Source organism: Hetaerina americana, unplaced genomic scaffold (genome assembly GCF_022747635.1).
Source record: "Hetaerina americana unplaced genomic scaffold, ioHetAmer1.1.p SCAF_9, whole genome shotgun sequence".
NCBI classification, from domain to species: Eukaryota; Metazoa; Arthropoda; class Insecta; order Odonata; family Calopterygidae; genus Hetaerina; species Hetaerina americana.
This window is the reverse complement of record NW_027287538.1, coordinates 71,711,225-71,735,490: the sequence shown is the minus strand read 5'-3', so window position 1 is coordinate 71,735,490 and position 24,266 is coordinate 71,711,225. Positions and strand designations below refer to the sequence as shown.

Here is a 24,266-nt window from a genome sequence, read left to right as displayed (position 1 = left end):
ATTCTCTTCCACAAAGTTGCAGTCACTGAATAAGTAACAACAGTGTCAATCAAGTCTCAATGGCATACAGAGCAGGGTACTACTCGGCAGTTCAAGGATTATCAACCTTCCAAAATGTTTGCATGCTACATGCTCAATCACAAAGTAGGTTTTATTTGGCTGAGTACAAAGGTTATGGGCACAAATGAAATGAAATATGAAACAGTATAAATAGGTATAGCATAGGAATGGAAGGAATAGGTTGGTTATAAGCAGCATGGCCTGTGGAAGAGATTCATTAAATGTTTTAGTTAAGTTAGCGCTTCTGTACCCAGCAGAAACATAGGCATTGAGAACAAGAGGGGAAGAAAAGAATTGAGGCACTTTAAATATAAACATAGAAAATAATGGAGAGAATAAAATTAACAGATCAAGTGAGGAATTGAGAGGTTTTAACAGCGTGTGTGAGCTGAGAGAAGGCCACTGGAGAGAATAAAAAGAAGGAAAAGGAAAAGAGTTGAACACTTCACAAGACATTAATGCAGTCTTAAGGTTGTGCAGTGGGGGAAAGGATGAAAAGAGAGGAGGAAGGCATTGGACAAGCTGAAAGACAAAGGGAAGCTTCAGAGAGAAGAAGGAATGCAAAGGTCCAAGCAAAAGGCAGAGCACCTCTTAATGATGAAGCGTAAACACATACATGGGGGTTATTATTCATACATAAGTGAACGGGATTGCATGTGAAATTCGCCTATCAACAGGGTAATCAGAGGGAGCCAGTTCCTTATTCCCGGTATGCTACCTGTGGTTTCCCAGGATGATCTGATATCTGAAAAATTACACAGTTTGGGTGGAGCTGAGTTTGCCCAGGGGCAAGAATCGAACCCTTAGACCCTTTCAGCCAAGACTTTTATAGGGTCAAAAGTTGAACTTGATCACTCACAACACAAGGAGAACATCATTTCTTACTACAACAGTAAAACATCCAAATAATGTGTGTTTTAGAGAATTTATATTTCAATAACCTCTGTACAGCTTTCAAAGATGAAAAAATAACATTAAAGATATAAACAGATGTGTGATAGATCACATCTCCCTCATTTTAAATCTCAATGCAATTCCACATTTTGATCAATCACGAATTATGCAGTGGTTAAACCCAAAATAATTTAAGATGCAATTGTATAGTTCAACAAGAATTACAAAAGCAAAGATATAGAGAACATTTTACTCAATTAAATATCAAAATGTCAGCTGTTTCTGTAATGTTTTACTTGGAATTTTACAAGAAATTAGCAGGGGAAAAACTTTTTTGACAGTTAATGCATGAATGCATTAGATTAGAAGATTACACCCATTTAGCAAAATGTTACTTCAAAAATGAGAGAGGAACAGACTAACATTTTCAACCTACCATGGGAATAACACCTATAGCTGGGTGTCGTGCCGATTATGGGCCAATTCCACCAAAACAATGAGAAAAGATGCTTCAGCACTAAGGGGAAAAATAAAAGCGTCATGTCACTTCCACCGCCATTAAAAATTATACATTTTGATTCACAACCTTTAGTTTGCACAAGCCAGAATATTAACTGGTAGTATACTTTTCCAGAACTACATCTTGCCGACATGTGCACCAACTCGAGAACAATAGGAATACCCAAAACTTGGTCTGCAACCCCTTGTCCGCCATATTAACCCCTTGCAATAAACCACACATCATCCCTCTCTCTGAAACGCCCACCCCCAGCCATCTAAATCTTGGCTACTGCTCCTCCTGTCTCTTGGCTTCATCGGCCATGGCCTGCTTCTTGGAATGCTCCCAGCAGCAGTCGAAGGAGGCGGACTTGGGAAGATCATGTTCTTTGCTCTCCTCATAATCCTGGACCTACAATGGCCCAGGAGAAGAGCAAGTCAGCAGATTAAACGAAAGCAAGTCACATGAAGTGAGAGATTGGACCGCCTGGCAATCAGGCAACTCTTTAAAATATTAACACCAAACACCACGGTTGTTTTCTCATCTAAATTCTGATCCAATAATGGGTAGGCCCCCAGCCCAAAATGTGTAATTTGCGTGAACAACTTTAAATTAATAAGTGCACCATGTCATTCAATTGAATTAAAATGAAAATTAAACCAATCTAATGCATTTAAAATCTAAAGGATGGAAAGTAATGCTCAAATTGTACAGCTTAAAGGGTTAACTTCATGGAAATTTCCCATGCTGGAAAGAAGTATTGAAAAACACTTTTAGTGCCTGCCACCAATTTCATGTCAAGAGCCAAGTTTCAACTCGCTGAATCAACTTCAGGTGAGAAGAGAGAGAACTTCAGGCTAATTGAAAATTACAATTACCATAATCTTTAGATTCATGAATAAAGAGTTTCTGTTGATACACATTCAAGTGTTTCTTTCTGGAATTCAGATGCTCAAATTCATCCATTGTGTGATTTTGAAATATTTCAGTTACTCACTCCTATGAGCTTCACTCGTTAAAACATACTAAAATATTTTCAGAAATATTTTACAATACCAACTGGTTTCAAGTATACAATCACATGTAATACACTTGTTCGTCAAGTTATGACAATGGTCACTCACAACCAACCACCCTTATGATCACCAAACGTACAGAATCACTATTTGGACAACCATTTATATTTTTTCATTAGCATGGACCATAACCACCCTCAACTCTTAAAGATAATACCACATGGGTCATGCACTACATGAGAGGACAAGAGTTTCTCACTCCATTTGGCAACCATTACATGGTTAATGGATGGGGGATAATTGTGAGCGACCACAAAGAAGTTTCTCTCACTCCAGGCGATGCAGACGTGCAGTTGACACAATGCTTTGAGCTTAGGTGACACTTGGATGACGAGAGGTCTGGCAGCAGCCCCATGTGCATTGTCCATGGCATCATCCAGAAACACAGCTCACACAAAGACACATGCATCCTCTCTACCTCACATAAACAGCCGCTTTCAAGAATCTGTTTCATGTGCTGTATTAATTAAAATTCTAAAGAAATAGACAGAAAATGACTAGTAAAAGTATAATACCTTCACCTACAGATATGACAGCTAAAAAAGTCATGGAAAACTATGGACTTAGAAATGTTAAATAGTATTTATCCTGCTGCATGAAGGCAGAAAAAGGCGAACATGATAGCAAGCTAACACATTCCATGGTACTGATGACACTTTACGACAGAGAAGGAATTCAGGCATTGGTGAAAGTTTCCCCTAAAAAGTATACAATTCTAACCAAATAACAACAGGGACCCCATTCAAGAGCCTTCAAACAATACAAGCAAAGGCGAGATTCAAGAGATGTAATTAGAAAATCCAAATATATTGGAAACTCTATACTCAACACAAAATCTGCACATCTGTGGCTGCTTCCATTTTGCAATTAGTGCATTCTACACTCTAAGACAGCAGTTGTGGCCCATAAATCCTGCTATACCCCTTGACACACTTTACAGATAACTAAATCTAATCCAAGGGCTTTGCACATTTTTTCTCTTAACCGCGTCGATGTGCATTAATAATCATTGAAATGGTAAAAAAATACTGTGATGCACACAATCAACTGACCAGGATTTACGACGACTTGAATACTGTCTCATATTGGGAACAAGAAATATCAACTTGGTCCTGAGATAGCGATTGAATCTCAATTCATCCTTATCACATCAAATCTTTAAATGGTTCCTCCAAGAGACAACTCAAAAAGTTTTTCTGTTGCTAAGCTGCAGTATTTGTGAATACCTCAAAGATGCCTCCCAAATATTCCTACACACAGCAATGCTTGAATTTTTGCTTTATATGCCACTTGTGCCATTTATGTTACTATTTTACCTGTAGTGTCTTATATATCACAGACAAATGTGCGAGCGTTGACCCACCTGCTCCTCCAGTGTCTTCTCACTGTCTCCACTCAAGGCATGTCCAGTCACTTCAGTGAAGAGCTCTTTGGCAGATTTGGCTTCACTCACACCTTTCCTCCGAAAAAACTGCAAAGGAAATGACAACAGTTTCACATGCTTTTCTGGATTCAACCATGCTAATAAAATCGGAACCTGGCTGGGATTTAAATTCATGCCATTACAAACCAACCGCTTACCACTGCCTCACTTTTGAGATGACCCCAGTTAAATGTTTTACTTTATTTTGTATTTTTAGTGAAATTCATTGCTAATAAGAAGGACAATTACGTGAAAAGTAAGAAGATATGCAAACCTTGGAGAAACTACAGGGAATACAGTAAACTGTTGGTTATCCATTCAAATGGACGCAAGGACAATTGAAAAACACAGACAACCAAAATATGCAAAAAAAAATATGGTCATAGTAAAATATGGTTTATAGAAGAAAAGGGATGTGAGAAAGAAGCAAAGATTAGAAAAAGAATAGGACAAGGATGTCCACTTTTGCCATACCTAGATATCTAACTCATACGAGCGTAGGCTGAAAACTAATGCACACATGCTAGTACACTACAAACGAAGTGACCTTCACAGGCACTCCTGGTGGCTTGTGGAAGTAACATTCTCTCTCCCACAACATACATGTGCAGGTTTGAGGTCATTGCCTTCATCCTGTGTATTTCGAGAAGTGGAATCATGGAGACGAGTTCAAGTGCTATGTCAATGTGAGTTATACAGCGTACTGTTATCGAATTTTTAACAGCTGAAAAAGTGACTCCTACTGAGATTAATCATCATTTAAAGGCTGCATATGGTGATGATGCTGTTGATAGGTCTACTGTGAATCGATGGGTAGTCAAATTTCGTAGTTGCAAGCCTGGAAAAGCCATAATTGTTGATGGAACACGCAGCGGACATCCAATCACTGCCACAGACGATAAACATCGCAAACTTGTCGAAGATTTGATTCAAAATGGCCAGAGAATAACTTGCAAACCATACTGGAATATCCGAGGAAGAAGTTTGTTGTGTTAAAGGCCAATAATCTTGCAACATGACAATGCTAGTCCACACACCTCGCGCGCAACTCAAGAGGCTCTGCGAAACCTGAAATATGAACCAATTCCACAACCTCCTTATTCCCCCAATCTTGAGCCTTGAGATTTCATTTTTTTCCTCAACTCAAGAGACAATTTAAGGGGAATCATTACACCTCGAGCAATGAGGTGAAGGCAGCTGTCAAGTCCTGGATTCGAGAAAAGTCGGAAGTTTTTTCAGCGACGGAATGAAAATACTTGTTACATGTTGGGAGAAATAAGTAAGTCTTAACAGTGACTATGATGAAAAATAAATATATGATTTTGAAACTTAAGAATTGTACTTCAATGAACACTTTTTGCCTGATCTTGCCATTTGTTTTTGTTTGTGGTCTACAAGCAAGTGTGCATTACTATTAAGCCTAACCTAGTACGACTATTGAAGAGACTTTAGAAATAATAAAGGAAAGGACAAATGCTATGAAGATAAATGGAAGAAAGATACACTAAATTAGGTTATCAGGTGGTATTGTGACCCTTCCAGAATCATCCAAAGATAAATAAAATGATCAAAACCCTGTCCACAGCTTGGAATAAATGGAAACTGAAAATAAATAATAAAAATAATATTTATTCGTCCAAGAGACACAGTGCATAGTAATGGAATACTGGCAAGTGCATAGGATTTGTCGAGTACAAGATTTACAAAAATAGAAATTATTACAAAAATAAGAAATATTACAAAATTAGAAAATGCTACAAATTTATAAATTAGGCCTCAGGTATTCTTTGACACTATAATAACACTTTTCAACGAGCAACTCACGAACCATTTTCTTAAACACAGCTACACGTCCTTCTCTTTCTATACATTCAGGTAGATTATTATATAGTTTTATACTCGTAGACTTGGGGCCATTCGAAGCCAAGGTTAAATTAGTTGACCTCACATGTAGGTTGTAGTTTTGTCTCATATTATATAAGTGGATGCTGTTATTAGTTTCAAAGTCAGCGCTATGAAATGTGAAGAAAACCAGAGCTATGATAGTTTATAGAAAGAGAACAGAACCCCCTGTAAATTTAATAACAGTGGAATGAAGGCAAGTAAAAGAGTTCTGCTACCTTAGGAGTGTAATCACAAGAGACAGCAGATGCAGTGAAAAGATGGATAGCCTTGGCAAAGAAGGCATATGAAAATAAAAAGAATCTTTTAGGAAACAAAAACAGATGAAATTGGAATTCTATGCAATAATTCCAGAGTGTAAATATCATTTGCCTTAACCGGGACCCTCTAGTCCTTGGGCCTACCACGACGATACCGAACCACCAAGAGGCAGCTCATTGTCAGTGATGTCATTTGGTGGGCGTGGGACTGCTACGTCGAACACACAACTGGACACAGAGAGTACGAGGATGGTTCTGGTGGCAGAAATGAAGACGTAAGCCAAGTCATGCATGTGTGTTTGCTAACTCTTTTCTCCCCTATTTTCTATTCTTTTTGTAAAGCAAAACTTTTTTCTAGCCCCTTTTTTTCTATGAGCCATAGTGTATAAATGGACCCCCATGGTTTATAAACCATGCACTCCCTCAATCTCATGTTATCACCCAAAAAAATACGTTGAAAACAATATTTATGTTTATATGTATTCCCGCTACAGTGGAGCGATACAAACTTTTTAGACATCCCCCAAAAAAGGGGCAAAAAACAATTTAAAAATATATGTATGTACTCATTTCAACTGGCAAGGTAAATGAATTTACACTCTGGCATTGTTGCATTGAAATGCATATTAGCGGATGACTCCGTCAAAAAGTTACAATTATTGTTGCGGCTTCTCCCACAGTTTCTTGGAATGAAATTGGAAATTATAGAATCCTTCGGAAAAACATTTATTTGGAGTGCACTACTGCATGGATGCGAAACTTGGACAATGGGAAAGAGGGAAAAGGCTTGGTTGGAAGCAATGAAAATGTGGATTTGGAGAAGGATAACAAGAATAAGATGGATGGAAAAGAAAAGCACCATAGTATTGAGAGAAATTAAAGAGGAAAAGAATCTGATAAAAGAGATGGAAAATTAAATTTGTTGGGCATGCTCTCAGACATTACAACTTCCAGGAAAATAATAGGAAGAAAAGGAAGTGGAAGGTCAAGAAAGTAACTTATAGATGGTATAAAAAGTACTACGAGAATAACAATATACAATGATCTGAAAAGAATGGCAATAGAAATAGACCAATGGATGCAACGACAATGCTCTGCTTTTAGAAGATGATGGTCACAGTTTAACGGATATACATGGAGACTCCTTTTATATTCCATGTCATAAATTAGAGTTTTCTAACCCTCTTAGTGCGGCGGGCCGATATATCGGCTTTCGTATCCCTGGCGAAAAGTGCGGTGGGCCAATATATCGGCTCTTGCGTAGGCTATTGTTTAAATCACTGTAACTTATGGTTTTTTCTTCAATAATTTATGGTTTTTGTGCTATCGATAGGTTGAATTCCATAGAATTACGTAACTAATTTTTTAATTTTTTAATAGCAATTTTAAATGCTTTTCAAAAAGTATAATTCTTACTATAATTTTTCGTTCAGTTTTGTACATGTCGGGAAGCTCAGCCTAATTGTTTGCTCGTTTTTTTTTTCTTAGTGGTCTTTCCACTATGAAAAGCCACTGAAAGGCTACTAATCTGTTTTCATCTGTAATCTCTTGAATGTGTTGTGGTGTCGTGGTGTTGATATATAGCTGCTTATTCAGACTTTGTTGAGACGATGGAAATGAGAACACTGCTTTGTAATCATTTTGGTTTCTCTTGCCGTCCATCCTATCTAATCCGTCCATCCTATCTAATCCGTTGCGCCCTGTGTAATGGATTACATTGTCAGCAGTTCTCTGTGAGTCAGAACTTGGTTTTTTTCTGCCTTTAGATTGTAAGCACATTGACGCAGTCTCAAGGAAAGGGGAAAAGTCCCAATTTGACTCAGTGAGATCAGCCTTTTCAACAAAATCGAACTATGCAGAGGCTGACAAAAAAAATTTGCAATTCACTGGTTTTTCTTTATTTATTTATAATATTTTCTGCATGTCTTTTTGATTCTTTATTATATTTAAATATCGTAGTTTAATTGAAAAATAATTTTAAAAAAATATTAGTTTTGTGTCTAAAAATCGAAATATAATTGCTAAAAAAATATTCTTCAAATTTATGATACTGTAGTAATTACATTTATTTTTCAGATGATGTAAATGTATTACATCATTATTAACTACAATATTATATTTTAAAATAAAAAAACTGCACATGGATATCTAAACAAATAACTTCATAATGTTTTTTTTTCTAAGGTGATACATTTTCTTAAATTACCCTTCGCACTTCTCACTAGTACCCCTGAAATCCCTGCCGCACTAAGAGGGTTAAGTGATGGAATGCACTTTTTTACCTTTTTCCAGTGGCATTTTTCAAGGGTGCAGTTATAGTTTTACAAGAACGCAACACTATCATTAAGTGAATGACAACATACTTTCCTCCAAAAGCTAAACCTGTCATGGAGCCAGGAAAAAACAGATGACTGAAGAAGGATTCATCAAGACATGGATGAAAATAATGCAGTGTAGATATCGTATCTCCTGGCTCATAAGACTCACCCTGATTTTATCAGATCACAATTAACAAAAAATGTTTGGACTAGACAGAAAAGATCAAATTACTTTTGATGCTAACACTTAATAAGAATAAAATTGAATTTTTGCATTCAAAAACCTGGCAGCTACACGTATATCAACATTTATTCATTGTAGAGTCCCAGAAATTTGTCACCGTTGGGCCAAAACACCTTTCAGCGGCCTTGTTTCCGTGTTCAGAAGCAGAATTCATGAATTCAAGTTCAAATGCAATACTGTACGCAAACCTTCTCTCTCGCTAGGTTCCATGAGGTTATTATCATTTCAACTTTTAATGCCATGCCTAGTTTCTGTTATTATTTTAGAACAATGGAAATTTGTAGTAAAAGCAATCATTTTCTTTACCATCATGACACTCATACTACTTATGGTGGAATGCATGTAGAGTTTATCGGGAAAGATACAATGTATGTGTGTATGCATGCATAAGCAGAGAGGGGTTCCCTTCAAACTGTATTGCTTACTGCTGACTCAAAACAGTGATATTATCAAAATTTGTGATCAAGGTAACCATTTTCTATACCTGATGCAGACAACAATACTTAATAAGTATTTTTCCAGGGAAGTGGCTTGCACTTATAGGTCAAAATTATACCTGTATATTATTATACCCTCCCAGCCTAATAAGAGACACCCTGATTCTAGAGGATATATTGAAGTAAAAAAAGTGCATCGTATGGGCCGGGAAATACAGTAGCTAATGACTATTTGCTACATTATAAAGCTACGTATTTGCTTGCTTTAAAAGAGAATACAGAATTCTCGAGGCTAAATGAATGTAAGGTGAGATAATAATGGGAAATTATGCATATTGAAAAAAATGATTAAATTAACTCATTAAATACAATTAAAAATTTTTCATTTTTTCGAATTAAAAATTATTACCAAAGCCCAGGTATATCAAACTTGTATTTTTTAAAAATTAAATTGAAGTTTCAAAGCATTTAATCGTCTTTAAAATTGAAATTGTATTAAAATTGTGAGGTGCAAGACAGAGAATAACATGGGTAATCCACAAAACACATAATCTGCAAATGGATAATCAAGAGAGTTGATTGCATCAACAATCCTCGACTATTTTTTCTAAAATCATTACAATCTAAGGGAAAGAAGAATCATGCAGGACACTTGATTTCCTTTTAAATAAAAGTATTGTAAAAATAATTAAAAACAATCGCACTGCACTCACAGACGAAATGTTCTCGCAGTCCCTCAGCAGGAAGGGCAGGGCGTGGGGGTGAGAAGATGAATCCACAGCCTGGGCGACATCTATGATGATGCAGCGCTCCAGTTTCGACTGCCACAGCACGTTGTACTCGGAGAGGTCACAGTGGACCAATTCGGCATCCCTGTACAGCTTCACCATTGCCTGCAGAAATTTCAAAACAAACAAATACCAAAATATGACTAAATGTAATGGCATAGCAAAATTGACAATTGATGTTGGACAACATCTTGACCCGGGATCAAGCTGAGTACCAATGATACGATGCAAATCAAATGAAGGATTACAGCTAGAACAACCTTCATAACTCACATCCACAATTTGATGGTAAGCTTTTACATATTGTTCCAGCTTCAGAATGACATCCTTCAGCTTGGGTGCTGCTATATTCTTTTCGCCATCTCCTATGAATGACATTACCAATATATGTTTCTTCAGACAAACTACATCTGGACATGGGATACCTAAAATGAAAGAAAAAAAAAGGATCTGTAATTCACCGGGCTCAACGTAAGGGTAACCAGTAAAAGTAAACTTAGTGAAAATGAATTGAAAAATTTCAGAATAAAGACAGCTAAATAAAACAGTATGAATACATGGTTCTGTAGGTACTTCACAAATTCAAGCTATTAAGTTGAATATGCCAAACTACAAAGCAATCCTTTTTAAGATTTGAAACACAGAAGTACTAATACAGGATCGAAAAGTAAGGAATGTCATTAGGCTATAGAGAAAATCATGACTGAGGCAAGGGAGCTGAGTATATACAATAGATTTTCAGGTTTAATGAGGCGGAATCCTTCTATAATGAGAGAAACAGAAAAAAACACTTGCAATTTTCCACTTCATAGTGGCTATAAAGCTATTCACAGCAATTAAGTGGAAAATTGCTAGTGCTTTTCTCTGTTTCTGTCATTAAGGAGCTGGGTACTTATGGGAAAAAGTGGGAACATACACAAGAAGAAATATTGAGGGTCGCAAAAGAAACTATAGGAACTGTTAATAGGAAAAGGACAAGGAAATCATGGATTAACAAGATGAGTAGAAAGATAAAAGAGAGAAGGAAATGGAAGAATAAAAACACAGAGCTAGGTAGAAGGGAGCACAAAGGGTTAAACAATAAACTGAAACAGGTAACAAATAAAGCTAAGGAAGCATGGTAAGGGTATGGAAAGCCTACATAGGGAAATTTCTATATAGGAAGGTTAAAACACTGCCACGGAGCAAAAAGGGAAAATCGTTGCAAAGAATCAAAGTCAGGAAAAAATATAGCTAAACCAGAAAAGATCCAAGAGAAGAAATATATATGTTGAGAAATGTATCGTAAAGAAATTAGACCAGCAAGATTTGGTATAGAAAGAGAACATAACGAAGATAAAGATAGCTTAGGTCCACACATTCTCAATGATAAGATAGAAAGGGCATTAAGGGAAATGAAATCAAATAAGGCTGTGGGAGTAGGCAACATTCCTATGGAACTACATATAGGTTTAGGAAACTGGGAGAGAAAGAGTTTTTATGGATTAATTCATAGCGTTTACGAGAGAGGATTTTGGCATGAAGACTTCATCAGATCAGTGTTAGTTCTTATTCCAAAGAAGGTAAAGGCTACTTCATGCGAGGACAAGAGAACTCAGAGAAAATGACAAGTGGACAGAAAGGAAAACAAATGAGGAAGTGCTGGGTATGGCGGGGGAGGAGAGGGAGTATTTGAGAGATAAATACAAAAGAGGCAGGAAAGATGGATGCCGAGCATATTGATTGGCAGTGGGATGTTGAAGACTGTGATAGAGGGGAGAATGTTAGGCAAACATGGAATGGGCAGGAATAGGATGGGGATGTTGGACAGAATGAATGGAGGAAAGAAGAAGAATGTGGAATATCAGACCGACTTGCTTTAGGATGCCAGGCTGTGTTTTGTTAAGAGTCAAGGGAATTGTAGCTCTAGGACTCGAATTCCTTTTTAGAAAACTATTCACAGACTTGAAAGTTTTCCTTGAATTTCCTCCCTGCTTGTTCTACGATGGTGACACCTAATACATCTATGTATGTACACATGGAGAAATTGAAACAATCAATTGTTTAAAGGAAGGTGAACCTAGAGCTGCTTTAGTCACTGCTCTCAAGGAAGCAAACATCAACACCGTTAATGTTGCCATTGAAAGAGAAGATTAGTGAACAGCATTAATAATACTATCAGCAATACTTTAAATATTCATTGGGTGCCACTCAAACCGTGGAAAGAGAAACATGACACATGAGAGGTGTTTCTGCACAGTTAAAGTAACACGAAGATGAGAAATTTATTTCAAAGCCTTTCACTGCTGATGAAACTGGGCCAAATTGCTTCGATCCTGCTAGCAACCAGCAAAGCTGTGAATGGAAATCTATGGCATCACCAAAACAAAGAAAAGCCAAAGTTGTGGCATCTGCTGGGAAAGTTATGCCATTTCATTTTGTTAAATTCATGGAAAAGTATACCATAATGCCCTGTGAGTGTACACAAATGGAAATAAACCAAACTAAAGGGATGGAACGAAAATTCTCCAAGGCAATAGTGGATACCACACCACGATAATGCACAAACAAACGTGTGAACGCTGAAAATATCGCAAAAATGTGTCGAGTGCATTTCCCATTATCCCTTGGTCCAGACCTAACTCCATGTGACTCTTTGCTGTCCCCCACCCAATGCAAAGAAACACCTCCGTGAAAAGTGTTCTTCACCATGAGAAGCAGTCATGGGCGAAGAGAATGCAGAATGTTTCAACTTGCAGAGGTTTCTGCTGCTTCAGTACTCAGGTAATAATCAATGAAACTTAAATTTAAAACGACAAATTAAAATATTTATAAAACAATAACAAAAAATTTAATTTTGCACAATGAATTATGCAAAAAAATTTTTCCAGTCGGTACCGATCATAACTTGTAATTTTCTATTAAGTGGTACATGGAACCTACAAAATCTCAAAAAAAGGCTTTAAATAATTTTTTCTGACCCTTCATGCTATATTATCGTTGACTGTAATTATTTGATCTCTGGACCCTTCAAGAAAAAAATGTGGTGGTTTTACGACAATCTATACAAAAGAGACAAAAACATGAGTAGATCTGACACGTGATCTCACCTGCTTTCTGCATTCTAGTTAGATTGTGCATTTCCTTTTCAGCCCACAGGTGAATAACTTTACGAGGGTTCTGGAAATAAAAATATATGCATGTTAAAATTAACAACAGATCTTCCCTCTTGGGAAAAAAAATTTAAATAATAACATTTACTCAATTGATGATAATAACAATGGAAAATATTTCATTTATTTCAAACCAAAAACATGTAATGTCTCACCTGTGTCGAGAATCTGTCTTTAAATCGGTAATCTTCTCTGATATACTTTTCTCTTGACTTGAAGCGATTTAATGTAGTCTTAAAAATCTTTATCGCACATTCCTCTGGAATCACTAAATCCTTTGAACTAAATGAAAATGAGAAACAGTACGCTTAAGTATGAAGCCAGTAACGACAAGAAATCAAAGACAACAATTAAGCAAAATATTTGATTATCTACAATTTAAGTGAATAACGCTTTCATAAAAAGTTAATATTCCATCACTGTCATAACAATCAAGTCAGAAATACACCTTAGCCACAACATTTAACTGTTCATTCAAGAAATTCTACCTATTAATAAAAGCCTTAAATGGTTCCTAATGACTAGGGTGACCACATTTCTAGTGCCACGGAAGAGGACAAATGAGGAAAAATTAAGATTAAAAAGAATACATCAAGTAAGTATGAAATAAGAGATGCTATATTCAGAGACTACAATTGTTGGAAAGCCAGTTTGTCTCCCAATGCTGCTCGGGAACACTTTGTCCTCAATCAACAATGGACACCACTACATGACATGTTTCAACCCGAGGTTTTCCTGGAGACCACATAAGACGTATGGATCAAAGGATTAAGGCAAAAATTACTGAAGCCTGGAATAAATATTAACAACCCAAAAAAATTGGCAAGATTAACCCCCCCCAACTAATTTTCATATATATTATCTACACTCATTTACAGAGAGTATAACAGTTCAACATAATTAATTGAGCAACACACTTCCTAATTCAAGCTCATGATGTTTTGAAAAAACTTCTGGGAACCTATGCACTTATCTTCAGAGTTGATGGTGGCAAAAGCAATTATTACTATTGTTTACAGCAGTTTATTGGCTAGGGGTAGGCCTCCGGTGGACTCTGTCACAACAAACTACTGTAGTTGTAAGTCATAACAAAAAAGAGTCCACGTCATGAATGGCAAGTGAGAGAAGTGAAAACTTGATTTATCCGTGCAACCCATTAAGCATCATTTAAGGCTATGAATGTCCCAAGCTGTTGTGAAATGCTGTATCTGTCACCGTTCGACCATTTCACTGTGCAGGACAGAAGGCAACTTCTTTGGCTGCAGTGACTCCATCCCAAACCATGTCAAGCCTCGGCCAGAGCCCGGCTGAGGAATGAGTGGATACATAATTCGACAGAAATAGAAGTAGAGAGAGAAATGAAATGCCACATAAAAGCCTATCCGTCTCTATCACACAGAAACCATTTCACTTCCCAAGCAAGAAAGGCGAATGCAAGGAGCTCCATTAGAAATTTTCACTTCAAAAACCTAAAATAATTCTTCAACCTCAATCTACATATTAATTAACTAATTAAAATTTAATATAATGTGGTGATTTGATGGAAAAATATATAAAATAGTTAGCAACATAAAATTAAAAGAAGCTTCTTTGAATGAAATAAAATGCAAACTTCATTCTTAATGATGAATTGAATGGGACTAGGAATGGAATGAGGTTCCAATTAAGCCAAGAGATGATTTTTAATGATGAATCATCAAAACAAAAAAACATCGGCTTATGTATGGGCATACACAGAAAGAGTGAAAAACACCAGTGGAAAAAATTTTCTCTCAAAGAGTAATGTCGCGAACAAATATGATTATTTTAACTCTGAGGTGAACGGTTACCTCCAACCGCCGGCCTTCTTTTCACTGCCACCACCTCCCGCCCCGCCCATGGCATGGAGGACCACAGCCTCCTTCCCAGTGCCGAGGATACCATGGATTGCCTCCAGCGTGCCGCCATCAAGCAGCTTAAGGAGGAGGAGGCGTGTTGGGGGGTCAAGACACTGCTCACATGTTGCTCGTTCGCTCTTGTCCACCACCCGCAGGCGGCGCTTCGACTCTGACTTGTGATGCGCACGGAGGCTGTTGAACACCTGGAAAAATAACAACAAGGTTGACTCTCAAGGTGCCTCTGGCCCCGACTACTCTAGTCAACGCGCCAACTATTATCATCCGCTTCAATAGAATAAAAATGAAATCATGCACTTATTATTATTATATCTGCATTCACCACAATATGGATTTCGAAAAGGCATTAGACGGAGTAAACTCAGCCATATTATTGAGCTTGTCTCAGACTGTCCAGGTGCAGAGAGGAAATGGAGAGCCATGATTGGCAGTGTTCAGCAGGGGGGCTGAGATGCTCATGCCCATTATTGTCTATTCTTTTCAATTATAGGAGTAGGAAATGGGAATAATGAGATACTACAGAAATAGGAGCACTAATATAAACATCAAAGTTGGTTGATATAATCTGAAGCTGGTAAAAGAGTTAAAAAGTGTTTCCGGAGAAGGTTGAAAGAAAATAGTGAGAATATCGAAAGAAGGCTTGTGTTAGGTGAAGAAACTTGCACAAAGGGACTTATCCCAACTGAATAGACAAAGTAAAATGACAAGGCATACACAAGGGTATAACTTGACCAGAGCTCAACTGGTAACATTTTTTTTGAAAAGAAATTGGCATTAATATATCATTAAAAATATTAAATATGACATCATATTTTACTTCCAAAAATAATCATATGACCATAAATTCATTTAACCATGATGTTATTTAAAAACTTTGCATGTGAAAACTTGCACCATTTTCAGCTCATGAAATATTTCAGAAGTTCTTCCTTATTCAAAAAATTTTTAAATTCAAATATTTCAAATTCTTCCTCATGATATCACTGCAAAACCAAATCAAGGAGAAGAACAAAAATGCAATACCAGCAAAAACACGACCTACCAGAAAAAATTCAGCTACGAATGTCATGAAGGTCGTTCAAAGTGAGTTGTTGTGCCAGAAAACATTGATGCTGTGCAAGAAATGGTAAAGCAAGATCGTCAAGTGACTTATCGTGAGATTGAGGCATCATTGGGGATGAGTATGACAAGTATCAATAAGATATTGCATGAACTTTTAGCTGTGAAAAAAATTTGTTCTTGTTGGATATCGCATAATTTGACAAAAGCTCCAAAAGATGCTCGTGTCAATTGGTGCAAAGAAATGCTCAACAAATAAGTACAATAATGGCGCATCAAGATCTGTGTCGCATAACATCTACACAGGAGACGAATCTTGGATCTATGCGTATGAGCCCGAAAAAAAAACAGCCATCCATCTTCCAAGACAAGTCAAATCCGACTAAAGTGATTGGTTCACCAAGCACATCGAAGCAAATGATTGCCTGTTTCTTCGGAATATCTGGACATGTGCCAACCGTGCCGTTAGAACAATGCAGAACCGTGAATTCTGAATGGTATGCGAGCATTTATTTGCCAGAAGTGCTTGGTGAAATACGGAAAAAGAAGCGGCAACGAAGGATCATTCTTCATCATGACAATGCAAGCTCTCACAGATCGGCTGAAACAACTACGTACCTATTTGACTGGCCAAACCGTCGAATTGATGGGTCATCCTCCGTACAGCCCTGATTAATCACCAAATGACTTCTTTTTATTCCCGCATATCAAGAAAAAATTGCATGGCCAACTTTTTCGGTGCCTGAAGAAGCCGTTGATGCATTCAAAAATCATGTTTTGGAGGGACCTCAATCGGAGTGGAAAAAGTGTTACGAAAATAAGTTCAAGCGCAAGCAAAAGTGTATTGATTATCATGAAGAATACTTCGGAAAAAAATAAGCCATCTTCAACAATAAATTACTGTCTTTTCATTATTAAGCCCAAAATATAAATAGCAACCTTTGTACTTTTTAAAATAACTAATTTTAAAGAAGAAATGGGTGAGTTTTATATCAAAAGTTAACTTCAGCTCTCAATTTCCTGTATCCAGGATGCACGTCTCCTTTCTTTTCTTGAAAGTGATACCTTGCATGACAGTCCCACTTTCAAGTGAACCTTCGAAGACTAATAGGAAGTGCACTTTAAAGTTGCCACTGAAGGCAAGCAATCACAGGCACCCTTGCAGACACACACAGACCCTGCTTTTTCCCTCCACCTCATACCCTTTTGAATGAAAGGTGACTCGAAGAGCCTCCAAGTTGTTTTTTGTCTGTGATGCCTATAACAGAAATCCTTGTAAATCAGACCATGACAGAAATCCTTATAAATCAGATCATGAAGAAATTCATGTAAATGAATTTCTTCATGATCTGATTTATAAATGGATCATTAAATGATATTTTTTAAAAATCCACAAGATTGCACTTGTAGGTACGGAAAATGTTTGCTTTTAGCAAGCGTCATCTTTCACTAGACTGCTGGTAAAGTTTAAGCTGTATAAATTGGGTGGTTTCATTTCCATTGTCAATTGAAGCGCCAAACTTTTGTTTATTTAGAATAATGGCAAAAATGACTCTGGTACACTTCTATTTAAAAGGTTTAACAACAGAAGAGATCAAAACAGAGTTGAATGAAATTCATTGCAAATCTGCTCTTGTGTTTATGGCTTCTTACAATTGGATAAATGAATTTAAACATGGCCGTACATCCACAAATATTGACCATAGTTAGGGACATCCGGTGGATGTGACTTCCTCTGAAATGACTGATGAAATCCACGATATCATTTTGATTGATCAATGAATCAAATTTTGCAAAATAGTAGAGGCCAAAAGCATATCACAAGGTATAGTGTTTTCAGTTTCGCAAGAAAAAATTGGGTATGAAAAAGATCTCGCTAAGATGGGTGCCACATTTGCTCTCAGTGGAGAATAAATGCAACGGTATGGGTGATTCGAAGGCTGGTTTGGCACTTTTCTGTTCCAATCCTGAATTTCTGCATAGATACATTAGAGGTCCTATCCTTTTGAGTGGAGAACCTTAATATCTTGCTCATACCCAATCACTAGAAACTGTGTAATGACACACCAGGATGCAACTATTTGCAGTTCAACTAACATTTGCTAATTTGAACACATGCAGATACAAAAAATTTAGAGACTTAACCTTCCTGCAAGTGTTAAAGGGTCGTTTCGAAGTCCCAATTCCAAAACAATCATTAAAAAACTTTTCCAAAAGCCCTATTTCCTTGCCACACACCATTTGCATGGTTGGGAACATATGATATGTGTGTGTAGAGAGAACAGGACTCACTTTATTGGAGAGACGCATGTCAAATCCCCCTCCGTCACCAGTGCACACTTCAGGAGGGAAAGTTGTCATGACACGACATGCATTCTTACGATCAGCAGTGACCACATCGTGCTTGGTGACCATTGTGCTCTTCCCTGGTGACCTGCCGAGGCTGCCTTCCGGCTGCTGAACTTCATCGCTTGGAGAGAGCTCACCTGCCCCCAATCGTCGATAGCCACATCTCGGAATTTGAGCGAAGGACTTCTTCGATGCCTGGAAGGGAGCAATAGGAAACATTTTGGCTACAGATGCTCAAGGACCAAGCACATGGATCAGAACACAATCAGAATTGAGGTTGGCACACAGTTGAACAAGTCAGCATCAATTTCAGTCGCGGATGCTGACATATCAACCCTGACAACTTCCTCATATTCCCATGAAGCATTAACATACACGGAGGTGTATTGCACATTGTAATTGTAGCCACTTATGGGTGGACAAAAATAGATTGAAATTGAAGTTATTAGAATTCCTATAGAGTGCATTCATCCACCCTTTCAGTCAGGGATTCTAAAGACAGTTTGATGAGAGGTGACCTTATCTCTCCAGAAAAATGAACATAAAGAGCTCACAGTTAAAACTGGTTAACATGAAACGCAGATGACCCACTAAAATACCTTTTGTTGGATGAATTTTGTGCTCACCTTTTCCTACCAGTATCAATTCATTTGGAAGGAATATATGAGTCACAGTTATATATTGTTACAGAACACAACTTTATGATATACACCAGATGATATTTACTGAAATCAGTCCTGTAATTTAGACAACTTTTGCTCTGGAAAAATACACTGTTTTATAAAAAGACCTATAAATGATTGATTGATAATTAAAATAATAAATATCATATATTTTAATGATTGCACATTAATCTTTGTTCTTTAACGGAGCCTTTCAAAACTTAGCACTTAGTATAGCATGGACACCTTGGAAAACATTGAAGGAGAATGTAGTCCCCACCGTACACATTCGTGCATTCAACCACATTTCAAGGGAATAGGGCATAATCACATGGAAGAATCATTATGATGTTGAAGCCATGTTATGAAATGAAAAGTTTTCCGTGCATCTTCCACAAAATGAGAGCCAAGACTGTGGGCCTTATTCAGTGCAAAGTAATGGTGTAAACATTTTAGCTGGTGTGCTAGCTCATTTTAGTGTGTCACTAGCACATCGAATACTCTTCCTCACACATCAGCACAATTCCAAATGATTACGCACTGCAGCAAATTACATTTTGATCAATTCTTGTGACATTCCCCCTTGACTTTCCGGACTTTTGAAGGTGCATGGCAGCAAAACCTAATTTGGATGCACGCATGTGTTGAATGTACAGCCTTTCAAAGAAAATTCTATTTACTTGCATTCTTATTCATGAAGACATTTTCTTGTCCCTGTCCCCACTTCATTCGCTAGTTTGCATTTCCATTTTGAGACACAATTCATGTTGTTATGGCAGTTAACAAAAGAAGAGGAGAACCTGATAATGAAAGAAATGGGGAGGAAAGAGTAGAGAGAGGATACAGAGAGCTGGAAGAGGCAGGGTTAAAAAAAGCACTGTACAGGAAAGTGAAATAACTAACACGGAGAAAGAAATGAAAATCTGTTCGTACTATAATGAGACAACGGAAATACCATTAATTTAGGCAGAAGATATTCAGGAAAGGTTGAAAGAATACACGTAGGAACTATATGATAAATATATTAGTCTGCCGAGTTTACAAAAGGAGAATGTGGGTTACTATAGCTAGCTAAGGTTGAGGTATATTTGGTAGTGAAAGAGTTAAAAGCAATATGGGAAATGAAAAGGAACTATGCACAGTGAAGAGATAGATATAATCTATTATGAATTACGGAAATTATAGAAGGAAACACTTTTATGGGCTCATTTGTCACATCCATGAGGGGAGCTTGGCCTAAGATTGATTACAAATGCTATTGCTAAAGACAATTGTCAACAAATATTTGCAAGAAGTAGTATTACAACATTAATTCAAGGATACTTTTATACTTTTAAGAATAGATGTAAGGCATATATGTAATAATTTGATTGATGTGTGGTGTATTTTATTATATGTAATAGCTTATATTTTTTAAATTTATCTTTTTTTTTCTTGCTGATTAATAGTTTTAAATGGGATGGGGATTCACTTGTTTTGCTAAAGAGATTTGTGTTTTGAAGTCTGGTTTTATGTATTATCTTTTGCAATTATTTGGGACTTGTGTGCCACCTGAAAATGTCTATCAGCACATGTGTATTTTTAATAATAATAAAAATACCTGTTTCAAGAACAAATCCAGGTGAACTTAAAAACTCTACCAGTAAGATCAGATGTGCATCAATATGATACATGAAACAGCGCAAAAATTGATATGTTATCGTGAATAACTGATCGTAGCACTTTTCCACTTGATAAAAATATTTTTTTTTACGACCGGGTTTTGATGTATTACATCATCATCAGGTGATGATGATGACGATGTAATACATCGAAACCCAGTCGTAAAAAAAAATATTTTTATCAAGTGGAAAAGTGCTACGATCAGTTATTCATTATGTTCGACTTCCACCACATCACGCCTGAAGCTACTCAATTTATGATATGTTATCATCGAATAAAAAATCTTTCACCTACCCGGAAGCTAGGCTGTTCAATAAGTTGATACTTAATACTTAGAAGCTGATATACTAAACATTTTCCCTAAACTCAGTATCTGTTTGTGCCCATCTATATTTATGTGCAAGGCATGTATGCCGTATGACGATGTCAAGGGTAGATTGTGCATACCATCTACCCTAGACATCGTTCTAACACCACGCCTTTCATGGGGAGCACAGATCAGGACAGTATGAGGATCTGCTTTAAGAAACTTGGCTTCATTAAATGGGTAGAGGGGAGATGTAATGAGAAAGTTAACGAGTGGTGTTATTTTGCTCTCGTTAGACTTAATTTAAAATATGCTGCAAGTAATTTGGATCCTAGGGAGAAAATTTGACAAAAAGAATTAAATACGTCCAGAGAAAATCCACCAGATTCGTTAAAAATTGTTAAAATAAGAACACAAGTGTGACAGGTCTCTTCGTGGATTTAGGCTGGGAGCCACTTGAGATAAGCAGAGAAAAAGTGAGACTTAGACTTTTAGAAAGGTTCAGAACAAACGAATTTAAATATGACACTAATGGAATTATAATGGCCCCACACTACTTAGGTAGATCAGACCACAAAGATAAAATAAGGGAGACAGATTCCACTACAGATAGATACAAATACTCATTCTTTCCCCGGAAAATTAGGAATCATAATAGTAAGAAATGGAAGTCATTTTAAAGACATTAAAAACATTTAGTTCACAAGTCGCAACAAAAATTAAACATTGCAAATATATTTGTAGGTGCAGGTGTATGTTAGTTGGTAGTTTAAGTGTCTGCATGCATGTGGGTTGTAAGGGTTTTTGCATGAGTGCATACCATATTTTGTCTGTGGATTGTAAACATTTGTTACTTTTGCATGAGGTTTTTTTTCTCAGTTACGGGTTTTGTCTAACACCCCCCGCCACACACCCTTGCGGCGGTTTGCGGGGTATTAAGTAGTTGCAGATCTAATGACAAAAAAACCCATTATTATTACGGGTATCAAAGTAACCAGCAGTCGAACTCAAATGAAGAAAGCCGCTCAGAGTGGTAGTCGCCAGTCATTATTTTATGTCCGTAACCCCTAAAGACTCGCAATGAAACTCTCACTGTCAACAATTAAATCTCAATGTCAATATAAGCTAGAGCACTTGGCTCTTCGGTAAAGTCTTAACGACAATTTGCTTCCATTTTTTAACATAAATTTGTTGTCTCCGGCGTAACTTTATGGAATTTGCATAACATATCGAAATCAAATTATTGACTTCCACGTTTTTATATAAAAACACGACCCAGGTTTCGACCATCAGGTGATGACATTCAAAGTCGAAATCTGGGTCGTATTTTTAAATTAAGTGTGTGGAATCACAAACACACTAATTTCATTTCAATATTTAATCATAAAAATTGACATGGAAGAGGGCTAACATCACGACCTAATGTTATGAATGATTATAAACATAGAGCAGCTATGTATACGATCAAGATACAACTATCTATATGTCATACAAAGGTAGACATCTGTAAGGTACTGTACCTCAAAACTATCCCATACTCGATGTCGGTCATCAACATCTTCTTCGGATTCGGAATCACTTTCAAAATCGTCACTGTACGGCGCACTTCGGTACTTGGTATATGAAATGGACACTAATTGGACCAAAAAAAGCTAATAAAGAGAGAGCAGATAAAATTCTACAAAACAATAACCATTACAACCATCGTTAAGTTCTGTGCCCACCTTTGGAATCCCCATTGAATTTGATTTCAGTCCTTTTCAGAATATCATCATGTTCCTTATCAAATTGCAACTGCAGAGCCCTAGCTATAGCTTCATCGCTATCACAGCCAAGAGTGGATACATCCACGATGTCGTCTCCAAGAGCCAATAAATCCAAGTCAGAAGTATCAGTTTTAAAGTAAGACTCATCTCTGCAAAACGATTTAGTTACGTTAGGTATGATAATAGAAACTTAACCTTTCAAAGAATAACACGTGAATACGTTATATTTACTTGAGCTGCAAATCTTTCGCCAATTCTTCTGACATTATATCCGCTAGTGACGCTTCCGCAGATGGTGTAACTTTTCCCCAAGGTGAAGCTGGTACGGTCGTATTTATTACTTTGACAGGTTCCATATTTTCCATTACAATTTAATTGTGCTGAAACTAATACGTACAACTTTAAGACATTAAAAACATTAACATTATCATTTAATAATTAGCTTATTTCATAGTATACACCTCAAATATAGAGAAGTTTAAACATAGAACGAAAGTCACGAAAAACTAAATTATGCAATACATTACGATATTACTCACAAATAATAATGTCCAACTAAAATTTTTACAAACAAATTTTAAAAAATGTTCTGTGCAATTATAGCAGCAGCAACGAAAGTGAAACTGCAAATATCAACGCAAGAATTGAAATTAAGTATTTTTAGGGAAAACTAATAATGAACAGGGTCCGTCGACGACGGACGGTCGACCGTCTACTGTTCACGTGGGCCCTTTCATTTGAGAAAACTGCTCGAAGATGGAGTTGTTTTAAAATACGTCGTAGTTACCACATGTTATAGACAGCGTTGGGGTACCACTACTATCGCGCGGCTTGAATAAGATAGAAAAGTCATTCAAGTGAAAATTTATAAATTGCTGGATATCTTTTATAAAAAGGCAGCACACGAAATGGCAACCCAATTACTGAAAGAAAAGTGAAGTACTAAGTCTGATAAATTACATATAAAAATGAACAAAACAAAATCTTATTTCAAATGAACATATACAGGACATATAGAACAGCTACCCTTCAAGCCATCATCAACATGTGCTCTTACGACAGATTATTCATAAGCATAAGAAAACTTATTATTACAGGTAATCTACCGGTAAAAGTAGGTTTGAATGGAAAAAAACCAACAAAATAATTCTCTTGTCTCGGTTAACAAAACACAATCCGACACTACAGCAAACACATTTTCAATTCTGTATACTTCCTTCCTCCATTCATGCCATCCAACATCCTATTCCTGCCCTTTCCTTGTTTTCCTATCATTATCCCCTCTATCGCAGTCTCCAAGAATTCAAAACCGATCTAATTGCTCTGAATCCTCCTTTCCTACCTCTTTTCGATTTCACCCACTATCTTCTCTCCTCCCACACCATACCCAGCACTGCCTCAATTGTTTCCCTCTCAGTCCACTTCACCTTTTCCACCCGTCTCTACACTAACATTTCAAAACCCATCAATCTATGCCAATCATCCTGTTTCAATGACCATGTATCCAGTCAGT

At 36.9% G+C, this 24,266-nt stretch overlaps 1 protein-coding gene across 2 annotated transcripts; it reads right to left on the bottom strand.

Moving 5' to 3' along the window:
- Nucleotides 1-971: 971 nt before the first annotated feature.
- LOC139698785 (serine/threonine-protein kinase RIO3) lies at nucleotides 972-23,461 on the bottom strand. Of its 2 annotated transcripts, none has more exons than XM_071597697.1 (12): nucleotides 23,293-23,461; nucleotides 22,985-23,139; nucleotides 22,712-22,902; nucleotides 22,508-22,620; nucleotides 18,300-18,551; nucleotides 14,883-15,133; nucleotides 13,209-13,335; nucleotides 12,991-13,060; nucleotides 10,175-10,326; nucleotides 9,827-10,006; nucleotides 3,893-4,000; nucleotides 972-1,864 (listed from the first exon to the last, which is right to left on the bottom strand). In XM_071597697.1, the coding sequence occupies exons 2-12, from the start codon at nucleotides 23,116-23,118 to the stop codon at nucleotides 1,742-1,744; spliced, it is 1,701 nt and encodes a 566-aa protein (XP_071453798.1). In that variant the 5' UTR covers nucleotides 23,119-23,139; nucleotides 23,293-23,461; the 3' UTR covers nucleotides 972-1,741. The 2 variants fall into 2 exon arrangements, with proteins under 2 accessions (XP_071453798.1, XP_071453799.1); XM_071597698.1 differs by lacking the exon at nucleotides 23,293-23,461 and adding an exon at nucleotides 23,215-23,237.
- Nucleotides 23,462-24,266: the final 805 nt, after the last annotated feature.